Source organism: Octopus bimaculoides, chromosome 1, assembly GCF_001194135.2.
Source record: "Octopus bimaculoides isolate UCB-OBI-ISO-001 chromosome 1, ASM119413v2, whole genome shotgun sequence".
Taxonomy (NCBI): domain Eukaryota; kingdom Metazoa; phylum Mollusca; class Cephalopoda; order Octopoda; family Octopodidae; genus Octopus; species Octopus bimaculoides.
Genome location: NC_068981.1, coordinates 128,611,422 through 128,636,831, shown reverse-complemented (window position 1 = coordinate 128,636,831; position 25,410 = coordinate 128,611,422). Strand labels below are relative to the sequence as shown.

At 36.0% G+C, this 25,410-nt stretch overlaps 1 protein-coding gene across 2 annotated transcripts in view; it reads right to left on the bottom strand.

Annotated features, from left to right (window-relative positions):
* Positions 1 to 18,696: 18,696 nt before the first annotated feature.
* LOC106870830 (MORN repeat-containing protein 1) overlaps positions 18,697 to 25,410 on the bottom strand; it is a 106,410-nt gene continuing 99,696 nt past the window's right edge. For both annotated transcript variants that reach the window (XM_014917054.2, XM_052970307.1), the window contains 2 exons: positions 23,191 to 23,361; positions 18,697 to 19,147 (listed from right to left, as the gene is read on the bottom strand). In XM_014917054.2, coding sequence (XP_014772540.1) covers positions 19,029 to 19,147; positions 23,191 to 23,361 — 290 coding nt within the window. In that variant the 3' untranslated portion in view covers positions 18,697 to 19,028. The remainder of the gene's footprint in view (positions 19,148 to 23,190; positions 23,362 to 25,410) is intronic.

The window sequence follows — 25,410 nt, the reverse complement described above, 5'->3', positions numbered from 1 at the left end:
ATATATAACATACAGAAAATTGCACTACTGGGTACTGCACACATTCTACGCAAAACACTTTCAATACAGTAAACATAAGAGCACCACAGCAAACCACAGCACATACCCAAGGCGCACAGAGCTGCGCTCGGTAGTAAAGTGAAAGCACGTTATAAAAATAAAACTACTGAATAATAATAATAATAATAATAATAATAATAATAATAATAATAATAATAATTGTTGTTGTTGTTGTTGCAGTTGTTTTATCATTATTATTTACTTTCATTGTTTAATCAAATGCAGTTCTATTACTCTTAGTCCACACAGAATTTAGTCTTGTTTGTTTTGTTTTGTTTTTTTCTATTGTGTTCATATTACTCTCTGTAATATATCTTTGCTGTGTAATATATAATAGTGCTGTTTCCTTTATTTTGTGTATGTGGAGAGGTCCTGGAGTTGTTTATGTATTTGTCTGAATCTATTATTATCATTGCCAAGACACCTATTATTGTAAGAATTATTCATATTTGCAATTAATACATTCTGTATATCTTGATTCCCAGGTCTTTATAAGTGGATGGTTTTTTTCTTTCTTTCTTTCAGAGATATATTGCCATCCATCTATTGACTAGAATATATTATTTTCATGCATTTGATAATAATATCGTGGAAGCTTTCCTTAATATCTCTGTTTGTGTTATTGTTTTGGTCTAACCCTGGTAACCTTGGATGAGAGAACTATGATCTAAAGTATTGCATCCATAATCACCCCAACTGTTTTTTCAGTCAGTGAACTACAATATCCATTGTGTTTTTCCTCTATCTAAGATAACAGAGTATGATTTGATGGGAATATAGTTGCTATGCCTAGCAAGTTAAGCTACCATGCAGAGGCTCCGTAGTAAGCTTGTCCCTGTCTCTGCTTCCTTTGTCATTGTCTGAAACCTTTTATGGTGTGTTTTTTGCTTTTGTTTCTATGTATACTCAATAATTCTGGCATAATCTCCAACTTCATTGTGTCTATTTATATAATAATTCATTTTGGCCATGCTTGGACAACTAGAAACAATATAACTGATTGGCTTGGAAGCATCTGCTATGCTTTCACTAATCATTATAGACCTCATATCTTCAACCCATTGAGGCCATGACAGCAGGTGTTAAAGAGGCCTATACCAACACTTGGCTGATACTGATTTTCAGTTAAATAGACTAGAACAAATAAAGTGCCTTGCTCAAAGATACAAAGCACCACCTGGTCCAGGAATCAAACCTATGACCTTCTGGTTGTAAGCCAACACCCTAACCACTGGGCATGCATCTGGCTGGCTGGTTGGCTAGTTAGATGGATGAATGGATACATGAATTCCAGATCACTTCAACTCCAAATGTGCTGATATCCTAGGTTATCCTTCCTCTCAACTGCCTTGTATAATAGTTTTTGCTATAATGTCATGCCTCATGGCAAGGCAATACTATGGAAATATTTTTGGAGAGCTACTAATAATGTGGGTTACAGTTTGAACATTAATTTAACATAACTGATAACAGATGTATTTCTGTTGTATATGAGAAACTTCAATGATATTTATCATTTTGGGTCCTTATTTTCAATTTAGGCATCCCTGGTCAATATCTACATTGATGTGGTTCTGCTTTGATATTTTAAATTTATGGCTTAGATCTTAACTAACAGCCAGTTAAGTTTCCTAAATTAATAATGATACAGCAACCACTTTGTAAGGTTATCGATTTTATTATATGCAGAAGAGCTTCTCCTTTTAGTTGTGTAGCATTGCTTTGTTACACATTCTTCATTACAAGTGCCATAACAAGATATCTTTTCATCAATCAGAATGTAAATGTAGCATTCATCACTAGACATTAAAAGAGATAATTAATCGGTTGATAGATAAGCAATCATACTAATTTGATGCAATTCTTTGTTTCACAATCATTTATATAGCCATTCTTATCTTATACAAGCGCCATTCCAGTGTATTGTAACAATGTGGAAACAAAACCAAAGTGCTTCTACATACTGGATATGTTATATACATGCAGGTGAGGACATGAACAAAGAAGCTTTATGTTGAAATAACATTTCTATTTTCTCCTCACCTGGTCATATAGTAGACACAGGCTGACATGGTTGTGTAGTTAAGAAGCTTGCTGTAAAATCATGTGTTTTCAAGTTCGGTCCCATTCCATGGTATATTGGGCAACTATTCTTTATTATAGCCTGGTAAGTAAATTTGGTTGATGATGATTATATGTGTACGTGTTTGTGTGTGTGTGTGTATGTGTGTTGTGCTTGTGTTTGCCTCCTCCCTATTGCTTGACAACTGGTATTAGCTTCAGTTCTATATTTAAGAGATGAGGAATTATGTACATTATTTACATTATTTACAATTGACGGATATTTGCCCTCATCTTGTTTGTTGTTAACACAACGTTTCGACTGATATACCCTCCAGCCTTCATCAGGTGTCTTGGGGAAATTTCGAACTTGGGTTCTCATTCCTAAGGTAAGAAAAAGTACCTTAGGAACGAGAACCCAGGTTTAAAATTTCCCCAAGACACCTGATGAAGGCTGGAGGGTATATCAGCCGAAACGTTGTGTTAACAACAAACAAGATGAGGACAAATATCCGTCAATTGTAAATAATGTAAATAATGGTATTGGCTTGTTTACATCCCAGTATTTAGCAGTTTGGCAAAAGAGACTGATAGAATAAGTACCAGACTTAACAATAAATATTTATTCGACTAAACCTTTCAAAGTGTTGTCCCTGCATAGTCAGTGTCCAAGTAAAAGCCAAAAGAGTGAAGATAAAAGATATACTCTTTGAGCCAATTAGGGATCCTTTACATGACTGTTGACCTGCTGGAAACAGTAGCCAAATCTTTCTCAAATCACACTCCACCATCTTAGGAGAAAAAATTTTGGATTATGTGGGCCAGGTTCTTTGAACACTGATCTGGGGATAAACATCAATATGACCTTCGAGCCAGTGAGGTAGCCTCTGGTCATTTAATTAGTCAGAAACAACAGCCAAATCTCCCTTGACTTACATCCTACTATTATAAGAAAAGTAAAGGAAGAAACTATTGGATAAAGTGGTCCAAAAAAAGAAATGCTGGGATGGTATTACCTTGAATGTCTTTAATTATAAGTCTGTTCAGTTAGGGCAACAACAACAAATACAATGTACCCTTCAGACTTTTGTGACATAAAAGAAAGGAAAATTCACAATAAAACTGTGTAACTAAAATATCCCTCTGAGATACTCTATCTAATATTATTTGTTAAGCCTAGCTTCAAGGTTGTCGATCCAGATGAGGGCAAATTCTTTATAGTGTTATTTAGTGTTTCTGGTAAGCTGGGAAGCTGGTAGAACCATTAACATATCAGAAAAATTGTTTAGTGGCATTTCTTTCAGCTGCTCACATTCTGAGTTCAAATTCTGCCATTGTGAACTTTACTTTTCATCCTTTCAGGGTTGATGAAATAAGTTCCAGTTGAACACTTCAGTCAATATAATTTACTAACTCCACTTTCCCTAAAATTGCTGGTATTGTTCCAAAAGTAGAAAGAATTAGTGTGTAAAGTACTTATATAATGCTTTAAGTGTCAAAATGTGCCTGTAAATATTCAAGATATTTACACTAGATAACTTTCTTTTATTAGCCACACAGGGCTGTACACAGAGGGGACAAATACAATTGTATAGCTTTTCTTCTAGAAAAAAGAAAAAGAAATTCGATCAAAAGGGATCGGTAGTAAAAAAAAAAAAAAGATCAAAAGGGATCATATATCACAGAAAATGTCAATGGTGTAAAAAAGGGTAACATTAGGTTTATCCATGGAGAGAAAAGCTTACAGAAAAGACCACAGTAACCTCACCAGGGAATAGACACATGAGAGCAAGGTGCTCTTTCTCTCTCTCTCTTTTTTTATTTTTCTCGATTTACAGGATCATGCTCAAAGAGGTATCGTCACTCGCACACACCATCTTTGCTACATTCACCCACCTTTTAATGAAACTTTCACAAGACAAAACCTGTCTCTCTATTCTCACCTTCCTTTTCAAGTGATACTTGAAGAAGTTGATGAGCTATTGGCCAGAGAGGTAGGTTTTCGTCTCTAATCCTTTCGCTCGGGTCCACCACACACATTCTTTCACCATGGCCACCAGTATGATGAACACTGCCTTGCCTTCCCTGTTGAGGGACGGTAGTGGAGCAACTTGCACAATAGACTCCGCCGACAGGCGGACTCGAGCCACACTTGACAGCAGCCGTTTGGCATAAGCCCACAGGTCGGCTGCAATACTGGTTCCCAGTCAAGTGTTTTTGATATTGGCAAACAGATGATTGTCAGATGGAACCAAATCAGGTGAATAGGTAGGGTAATCAACCAGTTCAAAACTACAGTCATGCACAACAGCCATTGCAAGCAAGGACGTGTGTGTTGTAGCATTGTCCTGATGAAACATGACTCCTTTTGTCAAATTTCTTTGGTGTTTGGTCTTGATAGCCATTCGTAGGTGCCTCATCAAGTTGGGATAGTACTCTCCATTGATGGTGTGGCCCTTTTGAAAATAGTCAATAAACACAATACCTTTTGCATCTCAAAAGAACTGAGGCCATCACCTTCCCAGCAGATGAAACAACCTTGACCTTCTTTGAAGCTGGTGAGGAGGGGTGTTTCCACTGCATAGATTGTCTCTGTCTCTGGCTCAAAGTGATGAAACCACCACTCATCCTGGATTTGGAAACATTCAAGGAAGCCAGCTTGATCTGCTTCAAAGAATATCAGATTTTCCAGTGATGTGATCAGCCTGGTTCGCTTTGATCATGTTTTAAAGGATTTGGCACCCACTGAGCAGAAACCTTCATCATGCCAAGTTCATTGTGCAGAATATTCTCAACTCTCTCATGAGATATGCTAATAACATTGGTTATTTGATTTATAGTTAATTGCCTGTTATCCACCACCCTGTAGTGAACACAATCAGTGTTTCCCTTGGTGGTGGCAGTCGCAGGATATCCAGACCTTGGGTCATCTTCAAGACTTTCTCTTCCCCTCCTAAATTCAGCTGCCCACTCCTGCACTGTTGCTACATAAGGGGACGATGTTCCAGTGTTATCCCCTAATGTCAGCATGAATGTTCTTTTTGGGATAAACCCTTTTTCTTCAGGTACTTGATAATACCACAATGCTAAATTTTGTCCATTTTCAAGAGAAGTCACTACTAGTAACTTTTGAAGTAGTCTTTGAGCAGTTACATGTCAGTTTACCTGGGAAGAAACAATGCAGTTATTAATAAGCATTGAAATTAATGCATACAAGGTTTCACAGCTCTAGCATCACTCCTTCATAGTCAGCCTATGAACTTTCAAGTCCACCCTCTTGGTCCCATATCACTTCTCATTAAGTAGACTTATAGAAATATTTATGACAGTGTCTATTCCTACTTTCTTCAAAAGAATAGTGTATCTAGGACTACATTACTAATGATAATCTTCCTTATTTTAAAACTATATATTGAGCAATTTATTAGATATTTTGGTACTATTTCCAGCAGGTCCAACTTCAGCATAGAGACCACCCACACACATTGGCTAGCGTTGCTGATATTCTTGGCAAAAGAAATTACTGCCAAACTACCAATTCCTGCTACCACTTATAAATATGAGACTTTATATCTATACAAGAAATAATAATGTATGTAAATATATAGAAGTGAGTATTAGAGCATATATGAGACAACAATGACATAAAATCTGTACAATTACATAGCACACCATATTATATTTGCATTTTTGTTGTTGTTACTTTCCTTTGCATTTCTCCAATATCTTAAGCCCTTACAGCCAATAAAAGAAATCATAACAGAAAGAAAATGTTATTATTATTATTATTATTATTATTATTATTATTATTATCATACTTCAGCAATGTAATATTTACAGTTAGATTCTCACCTGAACATATCACTCACTCACACACACACACACACACACACACACACACACACACACACACACGCACACACACATTTATGTGAATATATCTAATATAATATATATGATCTATCTATCTATCCATCTATCTATCTATCTATCTATCTATCTATCTATCTATGTTTACATACATAAGTAAACATGCATGCAAGTGTGTATATGTTTATATATTTATGTTATTCACATACACTTAAACACACACATGCACACACACAGATATATACACAGAAAAATACATATGCACAGACACACACATAGATATATGCACACAGAGACATACACACAGATATATCACAGCCCAGTTCACACAGATATTTCCAAATTATTTCTTGAGGTTGTGTGTATGTTTCATCCAATCTTTTATTAGAAAAAGCTGAGATAATTAATTACTTACTCAGCATCTAGAATAATAGCAGACACCCTTCAGAGCTCTCAACATGATGGTAGGTTGCAGGAACATCATTTCTAGCTAGAGCAGTGCTCATAATTACAATATTTATGTGTAATTATGTGTAATTATGTGTGTGTGTGTGTTTCTGTAATTATATATTTATAAGCATGAATATACTTTTTGTTAATTTTTTATATACATTTTTGCACATGCATGTATGCACGCACACACACACACACACACACACACACATGTATATATTAGTTTATAAAGACAAACACAAGATTAAATATACATACACATACAAATGCTCATATATATATACACACTGACATAAAAGTAAATAATAGATACTCATGTACTTCACAATATGTTTGTGTGTGTGCGTATGTGTGCGTGTTGAGAGAGAAAGAAAGAGTCGGAGAATATATATATATATATATATATATATATATATATATCATCATCGTCGTCGTTTAACGTCTGTTTTCCATGCTGGCATGAGTTGGACGGTTTGACTGAGGGCTGGCAAGCCAGAAGGCTGCACCAGGCTTCAATCTGATCTGGCAAAGTTTCTACAGCTGGATGCCCTCTGTTGTGTATGCACACTGACATTACACATCCAGGAGAGCATACTAGCTTCATTTCTTAAAAGCTTACACATGTCCTCAGCAGTCACAGCCTATGTTTCTTGCCATGTAGCATGGCTGTTCGCACACATGCGTCATACAGTCTACCTTTTACTCTGAGCGAGAGGCTCTTTGTCACCAGCGGAGGTAGGAGCTTTCTGAACTTTGCCCAGGCTATTCTTATTCTAGAAGCTACACTCTCAGAGCAACTTCCCCCACTACTGACTTGGTCACCTAGGTAATGGAAGCTATCAACTACTTCTAGATTTTCCCCTTGGCATGTGACGGAAGCTGTTTTCTGCACATTTTCAGTGTTTATTACCCCTGAGCATTTGCCACATACAAATACTATCTTCCCAGTTAGCCTTCCTTTGATATTGCTGCATTTCTTATGTGTCCATAGCTAACACCGGGTACATCCTATGGAGTTTCAATCTACACCTTTTCTACAGATCGAGTGGGGCTATCTACCCGAAGGGATTTGTGATTTGTCTGCCTTCCTACTTATCAAGACTTTGGTTTTTGCTGGATTGACTCTAAGGCCCTTTGATTCTAGACCTTGCTTCCACACCTGAAACTTCTCCTCTAGTTCTGATTGTGACTCAGCTATTAGAGCAAAGTCATCAGCATAGAGAAGCTCCCAGCGGCTTGCACAGCTCTCACTAACCATTCTTCTATCCCTAGTTTCCTCATTGACCACCAGATAAGAGATCGGAGAAACCTGTCAAAGGCTTTCTCCATATCAACAAAAGCCAGGTACTGAGGTTTATCTTTGGTTAGGTATTTCTCCTGCATCTGTCTTACCAGAAATACAGCATCAGTGATGCTTTTCCCTGGCACAAACCCAACTGCATCTCCTCTAAACTAACCTTAATCCTAATTTCCTAACTTTCTCCTTCTAATGAATAAAGAGGCAACTTTCATCAATAAATATCTTCCACAAATCAATATGAACACATAACTTAATACAGAACACTACTAACCTTTCAATACCACCCATACACCATTCACATTACAGATCTATATCTACTCTAATTGCACCAAATCCAGAACTACTTACCTCCCTTACACATAATCTTTTTACTCAGGGACTATTAGACCCGACACCATTCGGTAATTGGTGTGTATTCAAAGCAGTGATCTGTAATTTTATGAAACCAGTATGCTTTAACAATTCACAATAATGACTTTTATTACTTTTATTCCTACCTCAGTTCATCTAATTGTATATAACTATCGTTACTTTTCATAAAAAGCCTTTAGTTTTTTGATTTCCAATGTGCATTTTCGCTTATTTTTCTTCTTACTTTCCCCTTACATTTCCATGTGTAGTTTCTATTTTCTTTTTGTAACATATTTCTATTATATATATATATATATATATATATATATAGAGAGAGAGAGAGAGAGAGAGAGAAAATCACAAGGCATCAAATGATGGATCAGGCAATGAAGGTCACAGAAAGAGTCATAGGACAATTGTTCAAGAACCAAATTAACCAAAATAAGATAGAGTTTGGCTTTAAGCCTGGAAGAGGTACACACAAATGCCATCTTCCCAGTAAGGTGACTGGAAGAGAGCTAGCCTAGAATTCATGGATTTAGTGTGAATGTTGGAATCTATGAAGATTCAGTTCTCAGCTGAATTTACAGTAGAATTAAAGATGAAATTTCAGATATGGATGCAAGAGTTAGAACTGAGAGGCTTCAAAGTAAACTTAGCAAAGATTTAAGTGTAGTAAGTAGGAAAGAAGATAAATGGCCTTGCTTGATATACATAAAAGAAGTGGGTAGGAACTCCATGAGTTGTACTCAGAGTAAGCTATGGACATATAAGAGATGTGGAATCACAAGCAGGCTAACAGGGCAGATGCACAGGGACAATAAACAAACAGAACACACCAGAAATAAGTTCTCTTAAATGCTTGGCTGGCTCCCTAAATTTAATTAATAGCTTCTGATACCTAGGTGGTGTTTTTAACAATGGAAGTGGTTGTTCTGAAAGTATACAAGTTAAAATAAGAATAGATTGAAAGAAATTCAGGGAGTTCCTACCTCTGCTGGTAACAAAGATACTCACCTTCATAATAAAGAGTAGATTGTATGATGCATGTATTTGAACTGCAATGCTGTATGGTAGTGAGATATAGACTTTGAATGTAGAAGTTTTGTGAATGTTGAAAAGACATACAGCAAATATACTCTGATGGTTATGTAATATCATTGTACATAATACCAGAATATAAAGGATCTGGGAAGGTCTTGTTATAAGGAGAATCAGATGTAGCATGAAGAGAGAAGGCTGCATCAATATGGGTGTGTGATGTCTATGGAAGATGAGTGCTGTATAAAGAAGTACCCCATGCACTCTGTGTGAGTGGAAGCCATGGAGGAGGAGACCAAAGAAGACTTGGTGTAAAGTACAAGGTGGTAGCACTAAACAATGTTTTTACTAGTTTGAATATGTAACTTGTAAGCAAGAAAATTTCCTGCTGTAGACAAATAGTGTAAATATACCTAAATCAGCTTGCAGCACTACCTATCAAGACTGTGAGATGTAAACAGATCGGAGTGGTTATCTCCTCTTCTGTATCAGAAAGCTGACAGTGGCACTGTGAACTGATAGGATAGACAATCTCTCTTATGTTATTCCAGTCATTTGCATTTATACACATCACTGATAGCTCTCCTACCTCATAATCTATTTATGATCAGCTGCTGTTTAGCACTGCCAGCTGATGTACGATGACTGGAACAACATAAGAGAGAGTGTCTTTTTTATCAACTTGCAGCACCACCATCTGGTTTCTGATACTTACATCTCACAGTCTGGATAGGTAGCACTGTGATCTGATTTAGATGTATTTAAACCATTTGTCTACAACAAGAAATTTACTCTATGACAAAACACAGTGAATAGCTTGTTTATGAGTTTGAACTTGCCACTGGCATATTTGAACTGGTAATAACGTTGCATTTGGTGTAAAGTGGTAAAGGCTGACTTGAAAAAGCTGTATCTTATGGAAGAGATGACAAATAACTGTATTCACTGGCAATATGCAGTGATGCAAAAGATCCAGCCAACTAAAGTGAAACCTATGTTGGAATAAGGGTAGTAACAAAGGTTGGAATCTATGTGTATAAGTGTGTGTGTGTGTGTTTATACATGTATGTGCATACACGACAGAGTGTAAGCACCCTGAGGGAAAAGTTGGATATAAGAAGCATCAGATGTGGTGTACAAGAGAGACGACTGGGCTGGTATGGTCATGTGTTATATATGGATGAGGACAGTTGTGTGAAAATGTGTCACACCCTATTAGTAGAGGGAACCTGTGGAAGAGGTAGACCCAGGAAGACCTGAGATGAGGTGGTGAAGCATGACCTTCGAATGTTGGGCCTCATGGAGGCGATGACAAGTGACTGAGACTTTGGAGATATGCTGTGCTTGAGAAGACTCGGCAAGCCAAGCGAGACCGTAAAACCACAAACATTATGTAAATTTTCCAATTGAATATTGAGTAAACTGGCGTTGCAAGCAGAGTTGGTACAGAAACAATAGTAAAAAAATCATTAACGATGTGTTAAAGGATTTCTTTGTTTTATTATTTGGATTATATGAGAGGGTACTAAAAAGAAACCGGAATTTTACAATATTATTTTATTTACTTAGTTTTATTTATTTACATTTTTATCACCATCAAAGTATTCTCCATTTGAAGCAATGCATCAGTCCAGATATGTTTTCCACCGTTTGAAGCAGTGCTGGAACTCATGCAAATTGATACCTTTTAACGCCTCTATCGTTTTTTCTTTTTTCCCTCTCTTCTACATCTGCAAATTCTGAAGCATCAGATTTTATCACTGCTGATGACCTTTGCAAAAAGGCTTGGATCAATTTCCAACTGTTCTTTCAGTTCTCGACATGCATTTATTTAGTCATGACTACTTTTGATCTTTCATAAATAAGTGAGGTACAAATTTTGCTGCAACTCTTTTCATTCACAATTCATCACTCAAAATCATTCATTGGCAGGAGATCCAGGTGCCAGTCATGTCAACAAGTTCGTCAATTGTTTAGTAATGGTCCTCCAAGATCAGTTCATGAATTTTCAAAATGTTTTCATTCATTCAGGATGTTGATGGATGCCCTGAATGAGGTTGGTGTTCAAGCAACAAGTGACCATTCCTAAAGCATGAAAACTATTTGTAAACTTGTGTTTTGCTCATGGCAGTGTCCTTGTAAGCTGTTTGAAGCCTGACAACTGTTTCAACTGCTATTTTCCCCAGCAGAAAACAGAATTTCATGGAAGCATGCTGTTCTTTCAATTCAGCCATTGTAAAAATCAACGAACAGGAGAGAAGCACTGCAAAACTAAGATGCACTACGTGACAGTACAACTTCACACGACATTGCCAATCAACAGACTGACGCTTGAGGGTCATATCAAGTGGCTTCTAGTGGTGGAAGCCTGAACCATGATGGGTTTGTTTCACAGAGAACGTTTCTGGTTACTTTTGGGTACTTCCTTGTGTGCAAACACACACACACACACATACATATACACACACCCATGCATATATATATATATATATATATATATATATTCTTTTACTTGTTTCAGTCATTTGACTGCAGCCATACTGGAACACTGCCTTTAGTCAGGACTTATTCTTTGTAAGCCTAGTACTTATTCTATTGATCTCTTTTGCCAAACCACTAAGTTACAGGGATGTAAACAAACCAGCATTGGTTGTCAAGTGATGTTTGGGGGACAAACACAGACACACAAACACACACACACACGATGGGCTTCTTTCAGTTTCTGTCTACCAAATCCACTCAGAAGGTTTTGGTCAGCCCAAGGCTATAATAGAAGACACTTGCCCAAGGTGCTACACAGTGGGACTGAATTCAGAACCATGTGGTTGGTAAGCAAGCTACTTACTACACAGCCACTCTTGCACCTACATATACATATATAATAGCTTACGTAAATGCTGGTTGGGTGATTGATTTCTCCAGTTATGCTTTACATTGTATAGGGAGAGAGAGAGAGAGAGAGAGAGAGAGAGAGAGAGAGATAGAGAGAGAGAGAGAGAGAATGAAACAGAGTGAGTTAACATAAGACGTACTGGATGAGTGCTCATACTAGGTTGGGTGGCAGGTTCTAAGTAAGGTGGTGAGTTGACAGAACCCTCACTGTTCTGGATAAAATGCTTGGCAGCATTTCACCTGTTGTTCAAATTCTGCTGAGGTTGACTTTGCCTCTCATCCTTTCATCAATAAAATAAATACCAGTTGTGCACTGGGTTGATGTAATCGACTAGCTCCCTCCCACCAGAATTATTAGCAAGGAAAACAAACATCAAATGATGATGATGATGACGAGAGAGAGAGAGAGAGAGAGAAAGAGTAAATGTAAGTAAATAGATCCTTAATGTAATCTTTAAAGAAGAATCAGTGTGATAGACTATCCAAAAGGCTTTCACGCAATTTCTAACTTGCCAATTTCATTCACAAGACTTGGGTAAGTAAGAGAAATATTTACTGTCAACAGAGACATTCTTTTCTTCAACTTTTCTCAACCTCGCCTTTGATAATAATTACATTGTGTAGCAAAATTTTAATTTGTTTTGTTTTTGGCCAGTAAGTGTTATTTCCTATTTGCTTCTATCTGGAAATCAAAGGACATGACTACTATACCTTTCAAACTTTGCTTTTGGGCTATTTTTCATTATATTTCAAACACATTCAGCGATGAGCTGCTGAAGCAAATATTCTGCTCAGTACCACAAATTTACTTGTTAATTGCTTGACCTTAACCACTTAGTGGCTGACAATATGTGCATCTCTGATCATGAGCAGGAGTAGTGGAGGAGCAGCATAGCCATGTGTTGAGAGAGATTCTTTGGGGTTTGAATAAATGTAACAAAAGCAAAGTTTGAAGGAAATATTAGCCATTTTTGTAGTATCTAAGGATATGCAAATAGGAAATAGCAGTTGTTACCCAACAACAAAAATTGTGTTACATAGTGTTATCAAACTTAGAACTTACTTATCACTTTATCTAGTCATCTAGCAATCTGTGGAAGAAAGATTCATGGTTTAATGGAGTGGAAAGTGGCTGCAGCAGTGCATTGTGGAGTGCAGAAAGCAAGAAGAGGCAAGTAAGACATTTTGGTTATCCACTGTATTTGTCTTTTTATCCATAGTCATCTTGACCTAATCTTACCACTAGACGGTCAGGAACAAGAGAGCGAAGTTGACAGCATGCAACTCTTCTTCACTTTAAACAAAGTCACTGTGCGAGTTATTAGCCATCCTTACGGGTGACCAGATGGCCTTCATCGCTCTGACTGATGAACATGAAAACAACCAAAGTTATGATTTCTCATTAATCTGTTACAGTTCTCACTTCACCTACTGTGCACACTATTCTCATATAAATAGGACACGATTTCATAACTTTTGGTATCTCACAAAGTGGTGAATTGGCAGAAGTGTTTGGAGCATTGAATAAAATGTTTTGCAGTTCCTGCTGAGGTCATCTTTACAAGTCATCCTTCAAGGGTTGATAAATAATATACTAGTCTCAGGCAGAGGACTGGTGAGATTGTTATAACAGTGGATGGGGTGCCCTACAGTATTTGTTCTTGCTGTTTGCATCCTGGGTTCAAATCCTGCTGTAGTCTATTTGGGTGACAGACATAATCTCTTGCCCAGCTTAACACCACCATCTAGCAACTTGGGCGATTTTAGTGGAGTTCATCTGTTACTAAGCATTTGAGATAAGGTCTCTTTTGAGGAAAGCTTCCACCTTCTCACCAGTCTTGGAGGCCCTGAATTGGTACGCGAGTACTGCCTTTCCTCTTGAGCAAGCAATTAAAAAAATTATGCTATTATTTAATATACAGTCAGTTCTGATCTATCAGGCTTATGATCAAAGATGGCCCAATGTGATCATCTTATTCTTTAATTCAGTCATGTCTAATGTAGGATAAGATTTGAGAGAGATTTGGCTGCAATTTCTTGTAGGTTGAGTGCTGAAGAAAAGGCTCCATCATTGGTATTTTCAAATTGCTACAACTGTTTAACCCCATGTTTGTTGTGATCTAGCATACTTGCGATCGAAGGCATTCCAGCCATGAGCCTCACCTCTATATTTTTGGGGTACAGACTACAATATCCAATGTGTATATGAGATAATGTTGTCTGATACATTTTTTTCAGACTCCATTATCCAATGTACACCTTTTTAAGAGGGTTGTATGCAATTTGAGGGAATTCTTGTTGCTATTTCTTACAAGTTGATCCACCACGTAGAGACACTGTCATTTTAATTATAAAAGAAAGTGATTTTAGAGCTGGATATTATTCTTCATTTAATAGGAAGCAATGCTGGAACCTGTTTAATTCGAGAGACAAAGAATTATGTGCACATTACATTTCTCTCTCTTTCTCTCACACACATAGACACACACCACACACACATGCACCAAACTCATCAAATTTGAGCTTATGACTGTGATAAGTTGTTTAGCTCCATAATCTTGCAGCTATTGCGTTAATTTAATATCTCATAGCTGATAACAGATATATTAGGTTAGAAGTTGTTAGTAGCATGATTTAGTAACTAATTATTGTCATTGCTAATTTATCATTTTCAGTCAAGCATTTACAACAATTAATACCATTCAGTTATGAAAACCCAGATCTACTAATAATCTCGTAATATAAAAGCAAATGTATGTATGTTCAAGTTATAGGCCATAGTTATGCACCTAGATAGCTTTTTTTTTTTTAGCTCCAGACTGAAACACCAAGAATATTTTAGGTGCAGGTGTGGTTGTGTGGTAAGAGAAGTTTGCTCCTCATTTGTATGGCTTTGGGTTCAGTCCCACTGTTTGGCTCCTTGGGTAAAAGTCTTCTACTATAGTCCCAGGCCAAACAAAGCTTTGTGAATAGATTTGGAAGACAGAAACTGAAAGAAGCCCATTGCACACACACACACGCACACATATATATATGCTGTGTGGTAAGAAGCTTGTTTCTAAACCACATGGTTCTAGGCTCAGTCCCACTGTGTGGAACCGTGGGCAACTGTTTTCTACTATAGCCTTGGGCCAACCAAAGCTTTGAGTAAATTTGGTAGATGGAAACTGAAAGAAGCACATTGAATACATGTGTGTGTGTGTGTGTTTGTCTTTGTCTCCAATCACTGTTTGACAATTGGTGCTGGTTTGTTTACATTCCCATAACTTAGCAGTTTGGCAAAAAAGACTGGTTGAATAAATACCAGACTTAAAATATAGGCACTAGGGTTGATTTGTTCGACAAAAATCCTTCAAGGTAGTGCCCCAGCATGGCCACAATCCAGTGATTGAAACAAGTAAAAAATAAAAGATATTCTCAAGCACTACAACAGGTATCAGAAAATGTTTTTGGTTAGAAAGCTAATTCAATTTTCCAAGGAAAAAAATGTAAGAGCAATAATTTGTTTTATGCTCTATATTTGTTTACTTTGTTGTGTCTAGTTAGAGTTATTATGCCAATATAATTAACACACACACACACTGGTTCAATTCCACTTATTTATCAAATATCCAATTGTTGTGTCTTTGTTTGACAAAGCTTTTTTGTTGCTTCTTGCAACCTTTTCAATGACTATTAACTTAGTCTGTTATAGAGGTCACGTTTGTTTGTTTGAGATCTTTTTTTTGCTTTGGCACATTTTTATGAAGTTCAACTTAAGCCATCTGAATTATTTGCATAAATACAACAGTTCTCAGTGAATTCAGCATTTCCAGACCAACTGAATATTGATTTTAAATTTTGGCACAAGGCCAGCAATTTCGGTGGAGGGAATAAGTCAATTATATTGACCCCAGTACTCAACTGGCACTTATTTTGTCAACCTTGAAAGGATGAAAGGTAAAGCTGATACCAGTGGCACTTGAACTCAGGATGTAAAGTCAGGAGAAATACTACTAAACATTTTGTTTAGTGCAGTAACGATTCTGCCAGCTTGTCTCCATAGACCAACTGAATATTGTCAGCATCTTTTCAAAACAATTTATCCCAAATAAAAAATATAGTGAACTCATGTGATTGTATTTATTTTAGGTATTTATAAACTAAGGATAAGCCTGAGTACAGCTGCTAATGTATTATATAAAAGTTTGATGTTATACACCTTTATAATAATTAATAATATAAACTGGAAAATACTGTTTGTTGGCATTTAAGATGCACTCTAATGTAAGATGCACCCCTGTTTTACAACTATATCTTGTGGAGAAGAAACACAAACAAATTTAATGTTTCATCATACACTTATTGAAAGGTATTTCAAAGTGGTTATGTAGGGGAAAATGTATGATTCTGTGCATGTAAGTGCAATGCCGTAATAGTTTATTGCAATAAAGTATGAAACCATAAATATATATTGGTTTCAAATTCTGGCACAAGGCCAGCAATTTCAGGAAGGCCTAAGTCAGTTAAATCGACTCCAGTGCTTGAGTGGTATTTATTTTATTGACCCTGAAAGGATGATAAGCAAAGCTGACCCCAACAGCATTTGAACCCAGGATGTAAAGATGGATGAAATGCTGCTAAGCATTTTGCCTGTGTTTGCCTGATATGTTAACAATTCTGCCAACTCATCACCTTATTCATCATATATGAGGAGGTGCTGAAAAGTTCTTGGATTTGGGGTAAAAGAAAATACAAGAGTTATAATTTTATTCAACATATTCCCCTCAGATTCACATACCTATTACAGCGGTCCTTCAGTTTTTTTCTAAGCCCTGTAAAAGAACTCGGAAGGTTGGGCCTCCAAACAGGCTTTTGCAATATCCTTAAAGCCAAGAACTTTTCAGCACCCCCTCGTATATTAACTATGTTATGCAAGTATCATATTTCAACTTCATTTTCTTTTAGACTAACTGTATTGTGTTTTATATGTTGGTCAAAAGAATTGCCATACAGGATGTAAAACTTATATTTTTGACAATGATGTATTTTGTAACTGTGATCAGCCACCAGAGTGGCACACCACCATTATGTTTTTGTTGTCATCCATTCATTGCAAATAACTGACATGAGGGATGAAAGTTTAACATTCCTTTCATCTCCCTGGGAGAATTTTCATTTAGATAACTTTAAAATATTTCTTAAAAGTAATACAGTTACTAAATAACATAAGGCACATTATCAGATGAGTGTTATATATGATGGGGCAGGAGGTATAATCAGATGATGTGATCTCTCCATATAACTGATGACATAATATAAACAGTATTTTTGGTAAGACTGATATTTTGGCTTGTTTTCAATATATTATTATTAGTAAAGGTGGCAAGATGGCAGAATTATTAGCATGCTGGGTAAAATGCTTAGCAGCATTTCATCTGTCTACATTATGAGTTCAAATTCTGTCACGGTCGACTTTACCTTTCATCCTTTCAGGGTCAATTAAATAAGTACCAGTTGAGCACTGGAGTCGATGTAATTGATGTACTCCCTCCCCTGAAACTGCTGGTCTTGTACCAAAATTTGAAATCAATATTTTATTATTAGTAACACTTATTGTACCTTGTGGACTTATGTTTATCCCACTCTCTAGCTTACAACACTCAGTCACCCATGAGTAATACAACCACATTAAATACTGGAAATGTTTTGAGACTTTTAAAAATGAAAAAGACATGTCTTATACAAGTTGGTATCAAAAAGTTCCCAGACTTATTTACCTAAGTTTTAATATCATCTCCTTCGAAATAGTCATCTTGTGCAGCAATACACCAGTCCCAGCATTCCTGCCACATTTGGAATCTGGCCTGGAAGTAATTTTCTGTAAGCGAATCAAAGACCTTCTGCGATTCACACTGGATCTACACAATGGTGTTAAAACAGTGACCTTTGAGCTGCATTTTCATCTTGGGGAAGAGATGGAAGTCCACAGGTGCTAAATCTAATGAATAGGGTGGGTGTAGAAGCAATATGATGTTGTTTTTGACAAGAAACTCACAAGTGAGGAGAACTTAGTGACAGGTTGCATTGTCATCATGAACAATGCAATTCCTCACACTCCACAGATCCACTTGCTTTCATTGAATATCCTTCCTCAAATGCTTGTTGATTGTCCTCCGATGATCCTTATACACAAGCTGATGAATTTTCTCCATGTTTCTAGGGGTTATGCCCATGGTTGATCTTCCAGGGATGCTCTTCCGTTTTTGAAATACCTGTGCCATTGCGTATGGCCCATTACATATGGCCCATTACGTATGGCCCATTGCGTATGGCCCATTGCCTCATCACTGTAAATGTTGTCAAAGTATGCTCGATGTCTCTGTAGCAGACTTCCCAAGTTTAATGCAAAATTTCATGTTGGCTCTTTGTATATGACAAAAATTGCAGACTATAGCATACACATGATCACAAAAACACAAATTTCACAAGCCACAAAATTAACACAGCAATGTTACTCGGAACACTGCCTCATGAAGGTCACTGCTAGCTCCCACTGAGCATGCAACCATGTGCTGTCATCTGTTGGCATGCTACAGAACTAGTCCAGGAACTTTTTCATACCACTTCATATACTGGCAAATATAGTACGCCTTAACATGTAAAAGCAACACAATTAAGAAAAAGTGTTTTATTTTCATCAAAGTTATTTATTTCTCTTTGTCATTATAACAATTAAAAAAATTATGCTTTTTATTGATTGAAAGGAAAATAAATATTATAAAACCAAATATCTCATATGAATGAAACTGATAAAATAATGGTATGTTATTTATTTTTGTGTAATATATACATGCAAAGATATGCTGAGAATCTTCCCCAAGGATTTCTTCATTAAAATATCTCTTGAAATAGCTTAAAGTATTCACAGCTACAAGTAGAATCACATCTGTATTTCTATTGAAATTTACTCTGAACAAGTGTGAATACCATTAACAAATATAGAAGACACACATCAGAATCACACTTGTTTTGAGAATGAGACTTTCTTTTGATTCATATAAATTTTTAAGTAGGTGGATCTGAGTTGGCGATTTAGAAAAGTAGGATAAGAAATATCATGCGCAATCAGCAAATATTCTGTAAAGACAAACAAAATAGAATTCTCAATTGGTGCAAGTGAGAGGGGTGAAAAGCAATCAAAACATTAAATGTAGGAACAAGAAAAAAAAACATTGGAAAATATAATACAGCACTTTGGAAATATATATTAGTAAAAGTATAAATATGCGGAATGTAGAAACAATGTAAAATATATTGTTATCAAACAATATATTCTGTATAGTTACCACATTGCTTATCAAATTAAAGAACATTTGGAACACAATATACAGATTATTCCATAGGCTATGGCAAGCACAAAAAATTATCAGCACCAAACAGACTTATGTAGAGAGTAAATAGTAGATTTATTAATGATATAAGAAAAAGATTAATTACTGTACTGTATTGAAAAAAAAACATATTTTCCATTGTAAACATTATTTGTTTACATTGCTTTGTAACAAGTATATGAAAATGTTCTCCATAAAATGAATTTAAAATAAGTAGTTATCAAATATAACTGTGGGATAATAAAATATTATTTCAACAGATTTACTGATTGTTTGTGAAATTGTTGTGGTGTTGCTGCTCTGTCACTACCTAGCTACTTATATCTCTGTTAATTCTTTGTTTAAATTTTTATTATGTATTTATCAATAGGTAGCAAATTGGCCAAGTTGTTACAACATTGGACAGAACTAGCAGAAACATTGCCCTCTGGGCAGTTTTCTGGTAACCATTAAATAATGTATACATACTTGATTCTTAATTTATGCCATTTTCCTGATATGTTGCATCTAATTTTCCTTTGTAGTGTATTTTTGTTTTCTTTTGACTAATATACTACTCACTCACTTGATAAATAAATTTAGAATAATAGCAAGCCTTCAAAGACAGTTGTAGAATTTATGAAGAAATCAGATAGTATCCTCTTTTACTCTTTTACTTGTTTCAGTCATTTGACTGCAGCCATGCTGGAGCACCGCCTTTAATCGAGAAAACCAACCCCACGACTTATTCTTTGGAAGCCTAGTACTTATTCTAACGGTCTCTTTTTGCCGAACCGCTAAGTTATGGGGACGTAAACACACCAGCATCGGTTGTCAAGCGATGGTGGGGGGACAAACACAGACACACAAACACACACATATAATATATATATATATACATATATACGACAGGCTTCTTTCAGTTTCCGTCTATCAAATCCACTCACAAGGCTTTGGTCGGCCCGAGGCTATAGTAGAAGACACTTGCCTAAGGTGCCACGCAGTGGGACTGAACCCGGAACCATGTGGTTGGTAAGCAAGCTACTTACCACACAGCCACTCCTGCGCCAATTACATAAAAATTCTCAATTTATACATACTGGAGGATTTTGTAACTTTGCATGACAGTGAACTGAATTGCACATCTAATATGTACCAAAGATATGAACCAGAAAAAGATCATAAAGAAAAACTTACTGTAGGTTCAAACATGTGATTATCTTTCTTTTATCTTTTACTTGTTTCAGTCATTGAACTGTGGCCATGCTGGGGCACTGCTTTGATGGGTTTAGTTGAACAAATCAACCCAAGTACTTATTTTTAAGCATGGTACTTACTCTATCAGTCTCTTTTATCAAACCATTAAGTTATGGGGATGTAAACAAAGCAATGTCAGTGTCAAGTGATGGTGGGGGACAAACACATGTACAAAGACATGCGCATGCATAAAAACATACATACATGCATGAATACAAACATACAAATGCACATACATACATACAAACATACATACATACAAGCAAACATCCTTACATATACTGTCAGTCACAATTAATGACATTGAATTTTTTCTTTTTGGTTTTATATTGCATATAGCCGCCTTCATTATTTTATGACATTCACATTACCATTTTGCTGATTCAGCCATTGATACATATGGTAAATACTTATATACTGATAGTTGATCAAAACACCTGTCACAGAAGACATGGTCTGACAGGGAATAAAATAATTGAAATAAAGGTATTCCATTATGAAAATTGCTCAGCAATAATGGGCAATTCAGCTAATATATATATATTGTTTTATTCTTTTTTCTTTTACTTGTTTCAGTATTGCCTTTAGGGTCAATTTATAATGTCTCAATAAATGAAGTTTTTTTGTTTTTCCATTTAGTGAATAGATGTAAAGATTTTTCTTACTTCCTACTCTTCAACATGTAACGTGAAGCTGACCATGGCTGAAGGCAGGGCTCTTCAAGGTGTAAACCAGCAGCCAGAAATGTTTGCCCTTTTGATTTGTTGGTAGTCATGGCAAAAGTAAGACTTACTGGAAATTGAGGTCATTTGAACTAGAATATGACATTGTCTGCTGAGTCTGTGTGATGGAGGCTTTTGTGTGCTCATCATCTAATTGATGCAGCCTATGCTCAGGTGTCTCCTGAGACTGTGCAATGGAGGCTCATAGTCTCATATTACTGGTACCAGGAATATGCAGGTGTTGATTCAATTGGCTATTCACATCTCTTGTAAAAATTGTCTTTGTGTCTAATCAAAAGAAATCATTATTTATCTGTTAATTTAAAAGTTCCCATGTTCTTAGATACTTAAGAATCATGCTGTATAATCTAAAGCAACAAATTTTGATGTTTAGCAATTTGAGCTGATTCCAATATGGTTTAACCCTTTTCATGTCAACTCGCTTGAGATCACCCTTGAATCTATGATACAAACTTCCTAATTCAAAGAGATCTTAATTAAAACCTTCTATCAAAATTTTATATTAATTTATGTTCCAAAACACCAGCTTAATAATGACAGAATTTATTTCACTAAATTCTTCATTGCTTTCAAAATTAATTGAAACAAAAGCAGTGGTTTCAACAGAAATAAGGTAACAAAAGAGTTAAGGGGTCATTTACTTATTGACTTAATGACTTGTACTTGACAAAACAAACTGATTGAGATATTTTGGCTAGCAAACTTGCCATTCACAAACAGTACCAGATTCTAATAGTTGGTCTGTTCTGATCTGGTTTCTAAATTTTTCATGACATCATGCCTTTTTTGGTGCGTGGTAACAAGCATCTTATTATGCACTTTGATACTTTATAAAATTTCATCCATTACTATGTTGCTGGTAAAAATATTTGTTAATTATGCATGTACCTTCTTTTAACAGTAAACTGTTATGTAATGAAAATCTTGTTACTTACTATGGTGACAATAGTCTATCTATCTCTACCTTTTACCCACACTCTCTCTCTCCTCTCTCTCAATGTATTTCTCTCTTAACAACAATAACCTGTTTTTTCTTGAAACAAATTTTACTTCTATCTTTCACATACACACACTCTCTCTCTCTCACACTGAATTTCTCTCTCAACAACAACAACCTGTTATTATAGTGGGTCTTTTTTTATAAGCTGTGTTGCATTGGTTTGAAAGACTTGCATTTCAGATTACCATCTTTCTAATCAAAACTTGTTAGTTATTATGATGACAACACTATCTATCTATCTATCTATCTATCTATCTATCTATCTATCTATCTATCTATCTATCTTTCCCACACTCATACTCTCTCTCTCTCACACTACAGTTCTCAACAACAAATTTTTCTTTTCCACTTTTTCTAAAGACACATTATGTATATTTTGATTCCTCCCCTTCTTTCCATCCCTCTAGTAGATGTTGTAATGGACAGACAGATGGAGGTCTGCTTCTCTTTGAGTTGATTGGATACTGACTGTAGGTCAATAGTTTGTATTCTATCATCAGTACTGCCATGTATCAACAGTGAAACTTAACTTGCAAAGGTTCAATTCAGTAGTTATAAACTGTTACATGAGTAAGTACAATTCATAATCATAAAATGAGAAGGTCTGTATAATTGACAAGTGCTTTGTTCATTTGCACAAATTGTTTCAAGAAAGAGATAGATTCCAACAGGTTTAGCTCACACCAAAACTCTTGTGTGATATTAACAATCATATTAGATAAGTTATTTAATAATAGAAAACTTAAAACACAACCCAGTCACTATCTCAAAAAAAAAAAAAATAGTGAGATAAAAAGGAAAATAACATACGTTGAGTACTATCGGAAGAAGTTCTGGACGGCTTTTGAATTACAGAGCCAGATGCTGTGCATGATAATTCTCGAAATATTGTTAAATTTGACCATTTTACTTTTCCATCTATGTTTCGTTTTGGATATATAGTCATAAAGTGAGGAGAGTTACCCAATTCATGATTCAGGCCTGAAAATAAAACAATCTGGTGTATTAGAAACGATTTTGGATTAGTCACACACACACACACACACACACACACACACACACACACACACACACACACACACACACACACACTTGCAAAGATTTCGATCTGATATTATGTGGTGAAAAGCTTTGATACTCATAAATAAATAATTAGAGATTAGAGAAATGATTAATAATTAGTGCAACTGTTTAATTAGTGAAAACAATGGTAATTCCAAAACACTACAATATACAGGAGAGACTAGTTGTCTAGAAGATTGTTTGACATCTTTGTACAAAATGTTGTTCATAAATCAAAGGTGTGACTGCAGGTAAGAAGCTCACTTCCCAATTAGATGGTCTTGGATTCAGTTCCACTGTGCAGCAACTTGGGCAAGTGTCTTCTACTACAGTGCCTGGCTGAACAAATAAACAAAGCCTTGTGAGTGGATTTGGCAGATGGAAGCTGAATGAAGCCTACCATATAAATAAATAAATAAATAAATATATATATATATATATATATATATATATATATATATATCATCGTCGTCATCATCATCATCGATTAACATCCATTTTCCATGCTGGCATGGGTTGAATGGTTTGACTGAGGTCTGGAGAGCCAGTGGCTGCACCAGGCTCCAATCTAATCTGGTAAAGTTTCTACAGCTGGATGCCCTTCCTAATGCCAACCACTCCAAGAGTGTAGTGGGTGTTTTTGTGTGTCACCAGCACAGGAGCCAGTCAGGCGGACCTGGCAAACTATACAAGGAAAATCTATCGTTACTTCGCATGCTTTACGAATTTATCATTCCAGCCTGTTGTGGTTTTAACTATATACAAAATAACGGTAAATAAATGTTTGTTTATAACTTCGATCACTGTTCTTCTTTCATCTTGCAAATCTGCAACATCAATACCCGTTACAAATTGCTAACTATCAACAACCAACAATTATCATCACAATTACCGTTATAACTGGTGACCTCTGACTTCACCTAACAATACCATTACAACATACACGCATGCACACACACGCACACACACATAATACATACATAATACATACATACATATAATGGTACTTAAGCCACTGGTTTGCCACTTCTTTATGTTGGTGTGGTTTGTGTTTTAAAGTTGCAAGCGGTTGTAGAAGTGCTAACCAAACTGTCTATGGAGTATTTCTCTAAAACAAACTCAACAAATAAATAAGTGTAAATCTTCAATAGATTTCCTCTTCCTCCAGTTAAAATATCAGAACAAGGAAGTATTTATGGACACTTAATTTCCTTGCTCTTCAAGATTTTTACTAAGCCCGTAAGAAATGTGACATTTAGTCTTAAAAGAAAACAAACATGAAGTGATGGATGAAGTATTGTGATGGTAGTGGCGGAGGTGGTATATACAGACTGCATGAAGAAGACAGAGAAAAAAGAATGGAAAAGAAAAAGAAAGAAAATTTTGTAGAAGAACAATGGGTAAATAAAAGAAAAAATAAAAGAAATGAAAAAGAAGGAAATGAGAAGATGGATGATAGGAATAAAATAAGATGTGAAGAAAATAAAAGATTAAATTAAAATGATGATGATGATAATGATCATGATGATTATCATGATGATGGTAAAAAAGAAAAAAAGATAGAAGTAGGAGAAAGGAAAACATCTGTTATTTCCAAACCTATTGTTTAATTTTATATATATAAGGCGATGACTACTGACCGAGACCTTTGGAAATGTGCTGTGCATGAGAAGACCAGGCAAGCCAAGTAAGATCGTTGCCAGTGCCCCTGGACTGGCTCTTGTGCGGGTGGCACATGAGATGCACCATTTTGAGCGTGGCCGTTGCCAGTACCGCCTGACTGGCTCCCGTAGGATTTTCGAGCGAGATCGTTGCCAGTGCCCCTGGACTGGCTTGTGCGGGTGGCACATAAAAGACACCATTTCGAGTGTGGCCGTTTTCGTGCGGGTGACACGTAAAAGCACCCACTACACTCTCTGAGTGGTTGGCGTTAGGAAGGGCATCCAGCTGTAGAAACTCTGCCAAATT